This window comes from Dermochelys coriacea, chromosome 1, assembly GCF_009764565.3.
Source record: "Dermochelys coriacea isolate rDerCor1 chromosome 1, rDerCor1.pri.v4, whole genome shotgun sequence".
Lineage (NCBI taxonomy): Eukaryota > Metazoa > Chordata > Testudines > Dermochelyidae > Dermochelys > Dermochelys coriacea.
This window is the reverse complement of record NC_050068.2, coordinates 162,556,934-162,574,662: the sequence shown is the minus strand read 5'-3', so window position 1 is coordinate 162,574,662 and position 17,729 is coordinate 162,556,934. Positions and strand designations below refer to the sequence as shown.

Genomic DNA, 17,729 nt, shown 5'->3' with positions numbered 1-17,729 from the left:
ATTGTCTCATCCCCTTACTTCCCATAAGTAACCATGGGATAGTACATTTTCTTTATAATCAGAAGTTCAGTTTTAGACTAACAGCTTGTAATTGATTAATACTGTAATCAGTTTGGAGTAATTACTGGATTTATTTTTCCTTTGATTCCAGGGCCACAAGTTGTTGGGGATTTGTTCCTTGAAGCGATTCGAGCCTTTTATTCTTATTGCCAGGATGCCCTGGGTTCTGATCTTAAACTTAGCTACAGTCAAAGTGGCAATGTACTTACAAGGTATACCATAACCATTTTCTCCTAATAGTTGAAATTGTATCTTTCATAAGAGAGCTTACTAAAGTAAACTATTCAGTAATCACATTGGGTAAATCTTACCTGTTTATTTATAACATAAGTTCTAACAGTGTCTTTTTGATGTAAAAAGACTGAAAATCATTGATTTTTTTTTCAATTTTTTTTATTTTCCTTTATATTTCCTACCTTGAGTTTTCCTTTGGCATCACAGGGTTTTTCTCTTCCAGCCAAGACGATTTGAGATCATTGATTTAAATTCTTGGCTGATAAGATCAGATTTATGTGTGCAGTGTTGCATACATAAATGCATACACCCATCGTGTCTCTCTAACATCAAATTTACTACATAAATGTATTGATAGAACTCAACTTTTTAGTTCACAAAATCAAATTAAAGGTTAAAGATTTTTCTTGTCTTCAGAAACGCTTGCAAAATTTAGCTATTCCAAAATGGTTGTGTTTAATTTTTGAATTAAGGAACTTCATGTCTCTTCAGGCCAACTTTCTAAGAACAGATCAAATAATGCAAAAATGTGTATACTTGTTGTTTAGTCTTCACTGATTGTTTGTTCTTCTTACAGTGCGATCAAAGAGAATAGAAGTGCCTCAGAAATTGTTAAAACAGTCAACTTGTTGATCACATCCCTAAGTACAGATTTTCTATGGGATTATATGACCAGATGTTTTGAGGACTGCTTCAGGTAGTTATGCTGTCTGGCATTAATGCAAAAATTAAATTAAGAATTGTATAGCTAGGACAACAGAGAAGTGTTAATGAAAGATTCAAATGCCAGTGTCATGATCCTAACCAAAGGGGCAGAGAGATGCATGGTTAGATACTGAACTAACCATCTAATGCAAATAGTTAAATCTGAGGCAGTTGTTTATCTGTCTAAATACAAAATAAACTGCCATGGTTTGGTCACTCTTTCCAAAAAGGAACATGGTTGTTTTCTGGAGAAAAAACTGCATGTTCATAAGTAGAAAGGAGATCACATGGGATAAGATCATACTTATCCCCTAGAATGAGCTTTCCTGGCCACTTTGTTTTTTCAGTTAACATACATAAAATACAGCATGCAGCAGCCTTCCCATATAGAAAAATCTGGACTAGTGTCTTCTCACATGCTATGTAGAAATGAAATTAATTTTGCTTAAGAGGCACACAAGGTGGCCAATATTTTGTTTTTTTATAATAGGTGAACCTATTTTACTGTAATCAAAATTTTAATGGAAAAGTGCTTCCTCCAAAGTGTGCAGTTAAGTTTGAGTGTGTTTTCATTCTAAACCTAATTAGGTAATTGAAAGGAGGTGTCATTTCAGTCAGCATAGTATTTAAGCACCATAACTAGTGCTTGAAATGAGCCAGTATTTATTGGAATGGCATAATAGCACTCTTCCTTTACTCTACTCCTGTCTATGTGAGTTTTATAAATTTGTCTTCAGAAGATGAAATTCCCAGAAAATATCCCTTTATATGCTAGGCTACTAATAGTGCAGAGAGGAATTAGACTAACAGGTAACGTTGCTGAGTATCTAATATGAGCCTTAAAGAAGAGAAGAATCTGGTGCTTACCTTGATCAAGATAATACAATGTATTCTTGTACTTCTCTTAACTACCATATGATAGGATTCTAAACTGTATACAACTTTATGTGATCACAATAAAATGTTGATAAGAACTTGACTTAAGTAGCCAAGCTGATGGTGGATACAAATCAGCCTTCTTGGCTTGTGTAGTTAGCATGGATGCCAATATAAAGTACATTTAGGTTTTTTAAAAAACAAAAAAACCCACATCCCGCAGTAAATAGTGTATTTTGAAAGAACACACTTTCTCTTTCAATACCAGGAATAAATCCATGCAGACAAGATACCCTACTGAGAATGTCAGCACTCCTCCTACTATTTCAGAGCTCTGCACACTACTGTTGTTCCTTCTTGATGTGATTCCTTTGGTAAGGCAAGTTTGACCTAAAGTTAATCATTCAGATCCTAACTCTCATTTTCTTTCCCTTTTATCAGATAAGTTTCAGTTTCATGAAAGCATTGCTTTTATTTTGGTGGATACATTTTTATTTTTATTTTTTTTAATGGGGGAACTATATTTTCATTTGAAAAGAAAACCGATGAATAAATACACAATGCTTTGAGCCAAATCCTGCCCACTCTACTCATGTGAGGAGTTCCATTTAAGACCACTTCATGCCACGTAAATCAAGAGTAGAACTTTGTTCCTAGTCTTCTCAGCATGTATAGGTGTGAGGTGTTAATGGGGGGTTTACTATCAGCATTATATGCAACACATCCTCCTAATAAGAATGTTTTTGAGCTTCTCAGCTAATAGGCAAATATCTTTGTAAGTTATCTGACAAATATATAAACTCAGTTTCAGAATACCAGCACTTCTTGGAAAATCAATATATTGATTAGATGACTTGCATATGAATAATGAACTTGTGAAAAGAGAAAATTACTGAAATTTTCTAATTATAACTGGATACTTATAATAAAACAAAAAGAAAAGGAGTACTTGTGGCACCTTAGAGACTAACAAATTTATCAGAGCATAAGCTTTCATGAGCTACAGCTCGCTTCATCGGATGCATTCGATGAAGTGAGCTTTAGCTCACAAAAGCTTATGCTCAAATAAATTTGTTAGTCTCTCTAAGGTGCCACAAGTACTCCTTTTCTTTTTGCGAATACAGACTAACATGGCTGCTACTCTGAAACCTATAATAAAACAGTAATTTATTGAAATAGAAATTAGAACTGTCATGCATGAGTTATCAGTCTTGCAAAGTTCTGTATGCCCACTTGCTTGTGGGTGATTACTTTTCATTTTACTTGCCCATCAAAAAAAAGTTCTTTAACTGTATCGTATTTTAAAGGATGTACAAGTCATGTGTTGTCAGGGGTTTTTTTCCCCTTTGCTGCTTGAGAGGATCTATTATTTGGGCTGTTTTGCAAGGCTATTATCAGTAGTCAAATTCCATTCAACACTAGGATCTGGTTCCACGTTCAGCATTGGGTGGAGTAGTAGCACTATTTAAAGCAACCATATGCAACTTAACTCAATGTGCATCAATATTAGTCACATCTGTGCTCACTGAAGTTAGACTTTATATTAGGCAGCTTGACAATAGTAAAATCATTTCTGTCTGCTAAGCCATTTAGCATTTAATTATTTTAAATCCCTGCTTATTTTAGGAACTTTACTCTGAAGTGCAGACTCAGTATCTCCCACAGATGCTCAGTTATATGGTGCAGTCTCTTCTGGAGAATGTGGAGATTCTGAGTTTACCAGAACTCACTCATGCTTTAAAGACCTGCTTCAAAGTGCTTAGCAAAGTACAAATGCCTCCTGCCTACTTGGATAATGAGGCTGGAAGTGGAAACTCGGTAGGTATTGCTGCAAGGCCTGTTACATATTTGCTTATGAATAACTATTCACAAATCAAAAGTGTTGTACTCACCTTATTTTAATAATGCAAATTCTTTTATGGAATGCTACTAACTTTTCTACTCTAATTGAAATTTAGGTTACTCATTGCAGCAGTATATTTATTTAGGCCCCTTCCATACACTCTGAACCACTTTGTGTCATGTGTCTGAGCTGTTCTCATTTTGAGCACTCACCCCAACCTTAACTGACTTTATGCCTTTGCACAGCTTAGACACCGTGTTGTCTAAAATTAGGATGTGGTGCAAACCCCTTTCCTGCTCCATCCCATCCACCGAAAAGAGCCTGGTCTTCTGTGGATGCCACTCAGTGTAGTGGTAAGATGCCCTGGGGCATTTGAAAAAAAGAGTGCAAGTGGCCAGATCAAGCCCAGCCTTTTTGTTATCAATATTACCTGGCCTGCTACAAGATGCACGTTAATACAACAAATGGTTAAACAAGCTCACAAGAACATGGCAAATAATTAATGTGTGATACGGGTAGAAAACAAACTACACAGTTTGCTAATGATGAGCAATAATACAAGCTTAGAAATAACAGTTAGAAACAATCAGACTTGGCAGTAGCTGCTTTGTTGACGTAATAATCAATGGCATAACAAGGAAACCCTTTCCTTCCACGCTTTATCACTTCTTAAATTTCCTGTTGGGCTGCTATTGCACAACATTAGATCATGAAAGTGCTGAACATGGCCCAGAGCCTCAGAGAGGAGGAGGTGTGAGGAATAGTTTTAAAACAAGTATAATTTTGTCTTAAATGCACCAGAGCTACTCATCAATAGCTGCATCTAACTATTTCATGTAAATATCTCTTTGGCTCCAACAATTGCCAGATAAGGAGGTTTATTCATAAATACAGGAGATCCATAGATTCCAAGGCCAGAAGGGACCATTGTTACCATGTAATCTGGCCTTCTGTATAATACAGGCCATAGGATGTTCTTCTCCCCTCCACCCCACCCCCCCCAAAAAAGAGAATATTAGCTAAACAGCAATCATCAGCAGGACCGTAACTCTTACAAGTCTATTGATACCACTTTCACAAAGCCACTGCACAAGTTATCAGGGTAGAAGGGAAGGGATTCCTGTCCTACGCTCTTTTTCCCCCTGCTGCCCCAAGTGTGATTTCAGTTATTTAAAGCAACTCCAAAAATACAGTGTAATGAAATACTCACTGCTTCCATTTCAGAGCCCAGTGAAACAAGAAAATGGTGATATAACTTTAGAAACCAATCCTGCAGTACAGAATGAAGATGTTGCCGCTTTCGCTCCCCTCAAGTCTGAAGACAGTGGCATAGGTCTAAGTGCCTCCTCCCCAGAGCTCTCTCAACACTTAGGATTGCCAAGAGTGACTCCTGAGAAGGATGATGTTTGGAAAAATGGAGGGAGTATTCAGAGGACTTTGCACTGTATCCAAGAGTTAGTTGATAAGTTTGCTACTAAATACATTTTTGGGGTGCATTTACAAGACCCAGGAAATGGCAGAATTTCGATAGCAAACATGAGCATAGGAGAGAAGAAAGAAAATAATTACAGAGTTGCTGAAAATGCTAGCAAGAAAAAGAACCCCTGGGAAGGAAAGCAAATTACCGTACCTCAGTTTAAACAAATGCTTTCAGACTTGTTCACAGTTCGAGGGTCACCATTTAAACAGAAAAGTCTGGAGCCTCTCTCCCCTGCAAACCATGACCTTGGTAGCAAAAAGGGAAAAGAAGAAGAATGGGACATTGACCAAGTAATGCTTGACTTGCGGGACATGAAAGAAGACTGCAGAGAGGCCTTTGCTGCTGCTTGTCACCTTCTATTGGATTGTTCTACCTTCCCAGTCTACCTTTCTGAGAAAGAAACAGAACAATTGTATTTATCTCTGTTTCAAGTTCCTGGTAAGAATTGTCTTTAGACAAATAACTTCAGTGTTCCAAAATGTAAATTGTACTGCAAACTCAGTGCACTATGTACTAGGCACAACCAAGAATGTGTACATAATATAATATGACAGGGTGTGTATTATGAATGCAGCTATAGTGCATTTTGGGTATTTGGAGGGACGTGGGAAGACACTAAAGGCAAATTGCCTACTGTGGCCAAGACATGCCAGTATTAGAGTGCATCTTGTGTTTTAGAATTGAGCGTGTGTTGCAGTTTTTAAATCCACTTTGTTCTCCTTTAAAATACGTTGGTGTTCCCGTCCTGGATAAAACAATTCGCCCTTCCCCCTCAGGGTTCCCTGCGGAAAGAGTCAACACAGGCTAACATTGTAATATGAGAACAATCTGCATAGTTAGGGCTGGTTCCCACCCACAGTTCAGATATCCTCTTTTAGGGGAGTAAGAGTGGGCCTTTAGAAAGGACAGGCTTGTGGTCGACACAGGAGTGAGGAAATGGGAGACCTGGGTTCTGCTTCTAGCTTTGCGACAGATTTCTGATCCCAGTAAAATGGGGATACTTACCTGCACCCTGGGCAGTTGAGTCTTCAACGTTGGAGTTCTTTGAGATGCTCAGATGGAAGACAGTTCAGTTATTTAAAGTGTTATAATTAAAGGGTTTAGCATCATACAGCATTTAAGTTCCCAGAATATCATGTTTGAGTCAATATATAGGCATTCTTGGTTCCAGTCTTACTTTTAGGATTTTTCCTCTACATAGTCCATAGAAGGTAAAGAATTTCCAGGGAAGAAAAAAGAACCTCACTCCCAAATCAGAGAATTTGTAGTAAGGAAGGGAGGGGTGAGTAACTTTCTGTAAGATCATTCATACAGAAGCTACACGAATAGGAGAAAGAATGTTAATTTTAAAAAAATTACATCCACGCACATTCTTAATTTTCAGAGTGGTTGTTCTTTTTTCACTTGATTGTGAGAGGAATGTTTGGGCTCAAAGGAGATCATGAGGAACTATCATTCTTCTACAAATATGGATTTGTCAAGGGGGTTTTGTTACTAAAAATCCAAAGCCTTATATTTGTAATTATTACCAAATCTTGTAAGTAGCTTTCCTGTTACAATTTTTGAGGTGCTTGTGTTTTAGGACCTTTATATTTAGTTAGATCTAATTGTACCCCAACATACCTCTCTCTCAAACAAATTAGTCTAGCTGTTAATGGAAGTACTATGAATGTAACAGAATATAAAATGAAAATGCATGCATTGGGGGGGGGTGCTGAGATAATGACGCTCTTGGTAGAATGTTGAGATTTGCTATGTTTATCTGTTTTAATGTTGTGTTTTCGTATTCTTTTGTGCTGCTTCATGATAACATAGTGGATAATAAAATTTAACTGGTGTTAGAAGTGCCTAAAATATATGTATAAATGCTTTTAATTTAAAAGAATAAAAGTGTAGTACATAACATATTTTAGTAGGTCAAGCTATTGCTACACATTGAAATATAAGAGTTGTTATAAAGCTCATGATTTTGTGCAGCCTAGAAGGGAAGATAAATTCCATGGCATCTTCAGATTTGACAAATGTCTGATAAAGTAATCTAACGTTTAAATGTTATAAAGGCATATTTTCCCTCTGTCTTCTCTGAGGCGGTTGTGTAACCAGCTTCCCTCTGTGGCTTAAATCCCTAATGACGATATGCTGCTGCGTAAATGACTGCTACATTCAAAATGTGTCCATCTCCACACTGCTTGAAGTTATCAACCATTCTCAGTCACTGGCACTTGTGATTGAAGACAGAATGAAGCGGTATAAAATCTCTGGACACAACCCCTTCTTTGGGAGACTGCAGATGGTCACAGTTCCTCCCATTGCTCCAGGCGTTCTAAAGCTAATATCGGATAAAACAGACTTCTATCAGGTATCAAACTCTTTACTGTACAAATATGCTTTAGCTAAAATATATGTTAGTCATAATTAGATGGATTTTCTGGGATAATTCTAACACAACATTGATGGTAGTGCCTTCATGTCTACTGGAGAGTCTCATGTATGGCGTAGTTATACACACTCTGACATAACTTAAGTCTCTTGTAATGTATCATGGCTGATATTTTCAAAAGTCAGTAGAGATTTTTAGAAAACCTTAACTTTCTTGTGCACAGATTTAAAGGTCTCTCAGTTTGAGGGTGGATGCTCAGCACTTTTGGAAAATAAAGACTCAGGTGTCCCAAGTGGGGCACCAAACATCACTAGTCACTTTTTGAAAATTTTGATCCCTAACTCTAAATGTCTTCATTTGTTTTTGTTTTTTGTTTTTTTTAACTTGAAAACTACAATTTGGAAGGATTTTATGCTCTTTTGAGCTCCCAGTATGAGAAATTGGTGTTGTGGATAAAATGGGGAAAAAATCAAAGTACACTCTTATTTTTATTTCACATAAGGAAAAAAATAATTCTGAAGGGTGCCCTATCATCAGCTGTTTGGTCCAATAGCCACTTTCAGATACTACTGTAAAAGAGCTACATTGAGAGTTTTTAAACAGCTTCCATTTTATCTATTGATGATAGAAAGTAAGAATTTCAACTGGCTGGCGGGCCCCAAAATGCTGTTTAAAAGGCAAAACATAAGGGGCAGGAAAAGAAGTTTAAAATGGTTCCTTTTTTTTTAACCTCATCAGTTTCTCTTGTCTTTCCTGCAAAGCTAAGGAACTGGGATAGGGGAAGCAGGAATCGCTGTTCCCCATTCTTTGCAACTGAATCCTTTCTTTAACAAAAAAACAACAACAAAACCTTATGGTAGACATAGATGGGATGGAAAAGAGATTGGATATCATTATCTAAAATTATATACTCTGGTAATTAGGTGGAAATGTTACACCTGTGCGTCACTGGATATTTAATCATAGATAGGATGTTTTCATTTGGATTATGGCTTTGGACAATCAGCCTCCATATTGTTCATAGACAAAATATTGTATCTAAATCCAATGGGTGTCTCTTTTATCAAATACCATAGTCATTTTTTTTATTCTGCAATATGTTGTGATCTATTCTGTGTTATTTATAGGAAATATTTCTAAGGACAACTGTAAAGTTATCTTAATATTTCTTTCTGCTTCAGTGCAAGGTCAATTCTCCACTCTTTGTAATAGCGAATGTGAAGGGCAGTTGAGAGGCTTAGCTGGAAGGAGAGGTGATTTGAGAAGGGCATGTCTAAGTAGCTGGTTAGTTACTTAAAATGAAGTGCGGTGGGGGGGATAGTCTAAATTCAATTTTTAAATTTTAATTGGGAGCTACTGTTTAGTCATGTGAGGCAAAGATGTCTCTATCACATTACCACTTCTTTCAACCTTGTTCCTCTTTTGTATGCCAAAGTGGTAAAACCATCCCAGTGTTCCATTTCTTATCTGTGTGCCACTTTTGTGTTGCAATTTTTGGTATTGTTTATATCATCTGAATTATGAATGTTTAGGGTTGGGATTAAAGTTAGAAATGGAAGCAGAACTCTGCTTTCCTCAACCATTAGTGCACAAACATGAGTTGATTGCAACTCCAGGACGGTGCTATTGTGTTCCCCTAGTTCTGGATTTATGAATCAGCCTCTTGCTCTTCCCTAAACTGAGAATATGTAAGATAGGAAAATATGAACTACCCTTTTCACAAATACAGAACACTTTAGTGTTTATACCAAGCTTTTAAACCAGTGGGGAGTGGTACAATTTATTTTATCTGTTCCCCTAGAGAGTCGCTCAAGTGCTTTGGAATCAGCTGAACAAAGAGACAAGGGAGCACCACATCACCTGTGTGGAGCTGTTTTATAGACTGCACTGCTTGGCTCCATCAGCTAATATTTGTGAAGATATTATTTGTCATACGCTATTGGATCACGATAAAGTAAGTCCTGTATTTCCTAGGCTGCCTCATTATTGTAGTGTCTTACCTCTGGTTCCAGCCAACTTTCAGCTCCCTGGCCGTATAGCTTCAGGGCTTCTCAACCCCTGCTTCTCTGGAGACCACAGTTAAGAATCTCTATCACTCGTCCCTGTGGTGAATTCCCTCAGGGTTTCTGGATGAAACAATATAGGACCCATCTTAGTCATTGGATGCTATCCACTTTCCCTAAAATCTCAGATTCTCCAAAATTAGCAATCCTTCACAGCATTTCTAAATATTTTCCAGATCCATCGATAAGTCTGAAAATACTTTGGGCTGGACACTGACTTATTCTTCCCAATCTTATGTTCTGATAAGTCATTTGACCCTGTGTCTGAGACAGCATTGAGCAGCTCCTAGACCAGGCAATAGTCAAACTATATATTTAAAATGAGCCGATTCCCTTTAGCAATTTAATTTCCCTATTTTCAAGATCGATCAGTTCTTTCTTAGTTTTTCTGACAGCTAACATGTAAGTTAAGTAAAAGGTCACAACCTGATGCTAATCTATAATCGCGGTCTTAAACATTCTATGATAGATAGATGATTTATTTTATATATAGCTATATCTATCTAATCTGCTTTCACAATTCTGAAACTTGTTATATATTAGGATCTATATAGGGGTTGTGGGTATCTGAATAGTCGAGTTTGAAATCCTATATTTTAGACTCTTATACACATTCAGGGGTGATAATCCTCAGTAAGGTCTGCCCACTAATAAGTCCCTTCGTATCACCCTTCTTTGTCATCCAACCCCCAATAACTCGAGATTAAAATACTGTAAATTGGAATTCCAAATATGTCTTGTCTTTGAAATCATCAGCTTTTTTGTGCACTAGGTGCTTTTTTGTTTTGATTGCCTTGGGTTGTGAGTGCATGGCAAGAAAATGGCATTGTGTGTTAATCCTATCTAGAAATGAAAAACAGGTGCAGAATTCTTAAGATTTTAGAAGTAATCTATGCAATAAGCATTTTTTTTACTAGAGCCTTTTAAATTCACTAAACTTGCTACATTTACCTCAGAATCAAAAAGTTTGTCTTTTTCTGTAAAGGGGACAAGACTGGAGGCACTGTTCAGATTCTCTGTTATATGGCATTTGACCAGAGAAATCCAAGGCAGCAGAGTCACTTCCCACAATCGATCCTTTGACAGGTATTGCTGTACTTTAATTTGCCTGGCTTAATGTTTATATAAATATATTTAGTGAAATTATACTTTTTTTGCTAGAAAAAAAATCTCCTGGGCAGTCATATGAACCAAAGTAAGGCCGTCAAATATTTATTTATTTTTAACTTAAAAATAAAACCCCCTATTTGTGTTGGTAACTCTCTCTCACCCAAAGTAATAAAGTACTTGAGCTGTGGGGTTTGTTTGTTTTGTTTGTTTGTTTGGAGGGTGCTCCAAGGGGAGTAGGCGTTTGGAGTCTCTGCTGGGAGTTGCTTTCCATATTGTCAGCAGAGAGTGAACAGCTGAGGCCCATCTTCTAATGGGAGTGGCTTCCTACATCAAAAAGGTGGAGCATTTCCCTAGGAAAGGGTAAAAGGGTCCAGCAAAAGCAACTACATTCAAAATATTGTTAAAGTAATCCAAGGGTGGCATGTTACTCGTGCTCCTCAGTCTTGTACAATATGAGCCAAAAATTTCAAGCCTTATGAAGTAGGAGAGGATATTATAAAAACGTTCTCTAATTGCAGATAGCGTGTATGCAATATACATGCATGTAGTATGTTTTGCCTTGCTCCTGCAAACGTGCTGGACTTTGAACTCAGTGACACTACTTCTGGGTATTGGAATTACTATCAGGAGAAAAGCTAAAACATGGGCAAGTATTTGCAGGAGTAGAGTCTAAAAATGTGTTGTGAAAGAGGGCTTGTAATTTTACTTCTCCTTTGCAATTTCTCCATTCAGATCTCTGTTTGTGGTATTGGACAGTCTAAATTGTTCAGATGGTGCAATTGGTGCCGCAGCACAGGGCTGGCTGATACGCGCGCTCTCACTTAATGATGTTGCACGAATTCTCGAGCCAGTACTATTGCTGCTGCTTCATCCAAAGACACAGCGCACATCCATCCATTGCATCAAACAGAAGAATTCAGCAGGTAAAGCTGCTCTCAGACTGAAAATGTAACTGTTGAACGGTTAATTTATTTAACTCAGTCACCATATTCCATTTGAAGCCAGTCTTTTGACCTTTGGTGTCATACTCTTCAGTTTGAGGAATCTCCTTATAAGCAGCGATGCCAGCTACATATATCACTCTTCTCAGTTACACCTCTAATAATGCTTAAACACAGTTATAGAGTAGGTCATTCCTTTTTAAAGGTATAAGGCCCATCAGATCTTCTTTTGGGTCAGCATTTCTGCAAAAGAAGCTTCTAGACTTCCTAACAGTTGAATTGGTTTTTTAATCCAGCTATCTGCTTGCAGAACAGTTTTGCTACCTTGTTTCCTGTCTAATTGACTTGCCAATCATCATCATTCTCACTATTTACATTATAGTAGCACCCAAAGGGAGTCTCTTGTGCCAGCTGCTGTGCAATCATAGAAGTAGACATGGTCGTTGTCCCAAAGAGTTTACAGTCTGAAAAGATTTATGGTATCTCTGACTTGTACAATTCCATCATAAAACAACTGCTCAATGAAATTATTTCCTTGGCATAAATAAGATTTTTAACTTTTTAACTTTAATGTAAATTCAGTTACTTGATCACCATTACATTTTCTCTTACAGTTTGTCTTTCAGCGTAAAGACTATTGACTGTATTAACAGTAATAATAAACACTGATTTTTGAAATCTTCATATTTTTTCAGAAGAGTTACATCATTGGTTTAGCAAGAAAAGTGCCTCTTTCAAAGAGTCATTTGGAGCCTCTGTGCTACATGAAAGCAGTTCTGAAGAAAACATACCACTGAGCCAATTTACAACTGTGGACAGGGAAGCTATTTGGGCTGAAGTGGAAATAGATCCAGTGACAGCTCAGCTAAAAAATGGACTCCCTGAAAACGAACTCTCTCACTGTACAGAACCTCCACAGGATACCAGTGGTGATCATGATAACAGTGAACACACAGAATCGGCAGATACCAGCACAGGACATATTGATAGTGAAAATACATCATCTTTTTCTCCTTCTCTGGATCCACAGGAAATGAGCAATGAGGAGAACTCTAGAGCTACAATCGACTGCAGAGAAAACATGAAGAATGTTAGTTCATCTAATGCTTTCCCTCTTCATGGCTCCAAACCCAGTACTATATTAAATCTTGTGCGTGCAGACTCTGAGAAAACTCAAGCATCGGAATCACTATCAAGTGATGAGGAGGTGGACTTGGAACTCCAAGCCATTACAACTTCTAGGCTGCTCAAGCAGCAGAAAGAAAAACAAGAGATGATAGAGGCTCTGTTTAAACACATTCTCTTGTATTTTCAGCCTTATGATTCCAAGAGGGTTTTGTATGCTTTTTCTGTGCTAGAGGCAGTACTCAAAACAAACCCTAAAGAATTTATTGATGCTGTAGCCAGTACTAGCATGGATACGAGCTCTACAGCTCATTTAAATCTCATCTATAATCTTCTAGCTCGGCACCAGGAAACTCTTGTGGGACAGAGTTTTTATGGTAAGCTTCAGACTCAGTCACCAACCATGTGTCCCCATTCTTTATTAATAGAATTGCTGTCTTACCTCTGTTTGAGTTTTCTGCGCTCTTACTATCCATGTTACTTGAAGGTAACCCACAAAGATGTGCTTGGCAACAGAGATGTCCAAGTCAAAAGTGTAGAAGTCTTGATTAGAATGATGGTGCAGCTGGCCACAATGGTAAAGTCAGCAGAAAACAAGAATATCGAATTTATACACAACTTGCTTGGAAGATGCAAAATTCAAGAGTTTGTTCTTCTTTCTTTGTCTGCTTCTATGTATACAAGTCAAAAACGGTATGAACTGATGACATCTGATAAAATTAATAGTGTCATCGAAGAGAGCCTCTTTGAAGAAAGCCTTATCAATTTTGGGCAAGATCAGATATGGAGTGAACACCCCCTTCAGATTGAGCTGCTGAAGCTTTTGCAAATATTGATTGCCTTGGAGCACCATCTTGGACAGACACATGAGGAACAGGAGAACCAGCCAGACCTATCGAAGGAATGGCAACGAGCTCTTAATTTCCAGCAGGCTATTAGTGCAATGCAGTATGTGCATCCACACCCAATAACTTCACAAGGATTATTTGTCTCCGCTGTAGTTAGAGGTTTGCAGCCAGAGTATGGCTATGGGATGCATCCATCTTGGGTAGGTTTAGTCACGCATTCTTTGCCATACTTTGGGAAATCTTTAGGCTGGACTGTGGCACCATTTATCATACAGATATGTAAAAACCTGGATGAACTTGTTAAACAGTATGAAAATGAAACTCTGAAGATGTCTGTGAGGTAAGATTCTTAAATGCAGAGTTTTGATGATGATGTTTTAACTATTCAGTACAAAGTACTGATGAGCTTATTTTCTCAAACCTCATACTATTGTCTAAAGTATTCTAAAATTACTTTTTTTTGGTCTAAGACAAGTTATTTTAGAAGCTTTGCTTTCTGATACCTCGGCAGTTAGAACATAGAACCAAATACTCTTTTGACCATAGTAGTCATGTAAAGAATGAAAATATGACAATTGTACTATTAATAACTTTTGTGTTCTTCTCCAAAGCGTAACTTCTAAAAGGGAGAACATTACGCCAGATTATCCTCTGACACTTTTGGAAGGCTTAACAACCATTGGTCATTTTTGCCTTTTGGATCATCCTAATCAAGCCAAAAAGGTGGTAGACTGCTTCTTATTACTTCAGTAGATATCTGTCTCCAAATGCCATCCATATGTTTGACAGTTTGGCCTCAATTCAGCAAAGTACTTAAGTTCTTGACTGAATCATGACCATTAATGTCTATTATTGTGGGCCCAAAAATGAGAGGTGGTTACCATAGAGATAGCAGAATCCCCTTCCGTGTCGGAAGAGGAACATGCTTGTGTAGAGGAGAACCCTCTGCTTGCAGATGATAAGGTAACTATTCTCTCACCCCAACTCAGTGTGTGCTGACGATAAATATATTTGGATTATTGGACACTACTCATTTATGGGAAAAGTACAGTATTCTCAAATTATTCTGTAGTAATTTGTACGTGTGAAGAAAGAAATGTGAATGTCATGCTGTCAAAAAAAAGCTATAAGGTCATTTTTTCTAAAAGCTTCTCTAGAACAATATGAATTTTACATTTATAAATGTATTTAGTATGCTGTTAAATGAAAGTGAGTGAACAAAATTTGTACATCTGAAAAACCACACTGCAGCAACTCTATATGCATCCTTTTTCTTACTTTTTTTTCCTTATATTGCAAAACCAGAACAAGTTTAATTTGATCTTCCCCACCCAAATACTCATGCATTTTGTGGCTCTATTCCCAAGTTACTTTACTTCATTTGTTTAAACTCGAAAGTTTCCACAGAATGAATAAATCAGGAGTGTATTTAGTGGCATGTATTCTAAATGAGAATGCATTTCACACTTTTTTTTGTTTTGTTGCAAATTATGTGGAAAATGGAGATATGTAGTTTGCACCATGTATTGGAAGAGGATATGGCCTCAAACAGAGAAATGAACTCTTCAATCAAAAGCAAAATCAGTAGTATGTTATACTCTAGTTACACATACTTACCCATTCTGTAAGTGATAATAAAGTTCATAAACACAACAGATGAATGATCTAGTGTTTTGCAAAATTATTATTACAAAAGACTTCTTGGATGGAAAGCAGATGTCCGCACTAAAGATTGTTAAGAATAATGAATCTGCATACACTTGAGTGTGTGTCCACCGAGCATGTTGTTTTAATATAGATATTTGTTTTCCTAGGTGTCCCCTATATCTGACCCCACAAACCTGAGAAATGCCAGGAATGCCATTTTGGAAGAATTGCCTCGTATTGTTAACACAATGGCCCTTCTTTGGAGCGTTATAAAAAAGGAAGACTCTCAAAAAAGACCAACTGACTTTCTTGGAGCAACCAAAGGCTCTTCTTCAGTTTACTTTAAGGGAACCAAAGTAGGAATTCTTTCCAAGCACTCTTTCTCCCCTATCCCCATTATCTTTTGTGTAAAGTTCTTGTATACAGTTTTGCCATTCTCAAAGTTGCAAAATAGTTTTACAGTTTCTGAAATTTATAGGCTGCAGAGAATGTTCCTGGTCAAAGGTGCAGAATTCCTACTGTGAAAGGGTTGTCACCTTTTGTGCAAGTCGGTTGCAAAGTGTCAGATTTCCAAACCTAAATTGATGCACAATTTGTATAAAATTAATTTGTCTTTTGGTGATTTTTTTTTTCTGCCCCCTTTTTCTCATACATGTGCTTTTCGTCCCACTATTAAATCCTCTTCCTTTCCTTGTATTTTTTTTCTCCACTCTCTCTTTCAAAAACAAAACAAAAACACTGCAACCCAGAAACAAGGTGTCTGTCCTAATGAATGTGAGAGAGGACCTAATGCAAGTTAACAGTTTCTGGCTTGTCTGGAGTGAACTTGAGCTATGCGTGCTCTTTCATTTATTTAAGTATTAAGAATTCGTTCTACTTTTGTTATGAATTGTAATAAGATTTTGCCATATCAATCAACATTTGAGTTTTAAAGCTGATGACATCATTAACATGACACAGCACACTGCATATTTTTTCCTTAACTACTGTTGCACTCAGTTTTTGAATAACTGATACTGGTAAGATAAGTAGTACGTATGAGAGATAGAGTTTGTATAAATTTATCTTAATTTTAGATGATTGCATTGAAATTAATCTTTATTTTCTTGAATAAGCTGTGAACTTTGCCCAGTGAAGCCATTCTAAATTTTCACCTAGTCAGCCTGTAACTGCCAGCTTCCCAATTCTTTTGTGGGCAAAAGAATGATGTGACAGTTTGCAATAGACGTGATTTTAAATTTTATTTTAAGAAATATTGGAGGGTGAATGAGAAGATTGGGTGAAAAGCTGTGTTTTTGTTGGGCAATTACTTATTTTTTGTGGGCCTATTGAGGCCCTCCGTTAGACATTGATGTGGTTGTCTACCCTATTTGGGGGGGGGGGCATGGGCAACTTGCTTGAAAACAATTTTGTGTTTCTTCCTTTTTGAGTGTATTGCCCTGGGTGAAAGTTGTGGGGGCAATGGGATTTTGGTTTTTAGTGGGGGATATAACCAAACAGACAGCTACCTCCTTGGATGTTGGTTTCGGATTTGTACAGGTTGTTTGTTTACTGTATTCATTCAATGAACTAACTGATAAGTTTGTTAGAGATGGAAAGAAGTAGCAGGAGGACCCAGAAGCGGATTGAGTAAACAGGCTTCTTTATTACGGTACTTGTTCCCCTCGACCCAATTGTTGAGTAACCCCCAAATTAATTAATCACACTCTTTTATTTAAGTTAATATGTAAATACCAACATTTACTACAATGCTGCCAAAACCTTTATTTAATAATATGAATGCCCACATAATGAGTATTAATAGCTATATACTGAATATAATTATACCTGCCCCTGTTTACAGCTTTAAGCATATTATACAGACATTTTTACCTTGAAGATGCATTTCTTTGCAGTAATTGTAGCAAAAGGTCCCTTAATCAGTAGTTCATAGGGGAGGGAGGAAGGGGCCATGACCCTGAGCTCGTTTATGTACCTGGGAGAAGAAGGAAGGGGGGAGATGCCCTTTGTGTGGAAAAAGTGTTATCCTTCAGACAACCGTATTCCTTATGCAGATGCAACTCTTATCTATCCTTAACAAGCAGAAGGGAAGGGAAAAGGATGGCAACTTTATCTATCAAGCGAAGAAATAGTGCTTGCCTGTGCCTTATTCCCTATTACCATGATAGCAGTTACCCAAGTCTTTACTGAACCCTTACATACCCCAATAGAGTATGTAAGGGTTTTATTTTTAGACAATTGTGGTAGTTGATCATTCGTTTAGATTGAAGTATAATCCTTTGTTTTCTTTACTTCGTTTTGCTTATCGTTGATTTTGATAACATTTATACAAAGAATATTGAATCATTTTTTTCTTTCAAGAAGCCACTCAGGTCAGAACAATTGGGAATCTGAGACAAACATCTGATTTACTGAAG

The 17,729-nt window shown here is 37.2% G+C and overlaps 1 protein-coding gene across 5 annotated transcripts in view; it reads left to right on the top strand.

The window, feature by feature from the left end:
- Nucleotides 1-17,729, top strand: part of DOP1B (DOP1 leucine zipper like protein B) — an 88,357-nt gene that overhangs the window by 38,530 nt on the left and 32,098 nt on the right. For 4 of the 5 annotated variants that reach the window (XR_006278739.1, XM_038403955.2, XM_043507653.1 and 1 more), the window contains 12 exons: nucleotides 152-272; nucleotides 872-991; nucleotides 2,144-2,249; nucleotides 3,502-3,693; nucleotides 4,943-5,636; nucleotides 7,286-7,557; nucleotides 9,380-9,532; nucleotides 10,627-10,727; nucleotides 11,484-11,674; nucleotides 12,388-14,005; nucleotides 14,277-14,388; nucleotides 15,480-15,668. Coding sequence is in view for 4 of the 5 variants with exons in the window: in XM_038403955.2 (XP_038259883.1) it covers nucleotides 152-272; nucleotides 872-991; nucleotides 2,144-2,249; nucleotides 3,502-3,693; nucleotides 4,943-5,636; nucleotides 7,286-7,557; nucleotides 9,380-9,532; nucleotides 10,627-10,727; nucleotides 11,484-11,674; nucleotides 12,388-14,005; nucleotides 14,277-14,388; nucleotides 15,480-15,668 (3,869 nt within the window). In the remaining variant the exon portion in view is untranslated. The remainder of the gene's footprint in view (nucleotides 1-151; nucleotides 273-871; nucleotides 992-2,143; nucleotides 2,250-3,501; nucleotides 3,694-4,942; nucleotides 5,637-7,285; nucleotides 7,558-9,379; nucleotides 9,533-10,626; nucleotides 10,728-11,483; nucleotides 11,675-12,387; nucleotides 14,006-14,276; nucleotides 14,389-15,479; nucleotides 15,669-17,729) is intronic. The other variant, XM_043507648.1, reaches the window with a different exon arrangement.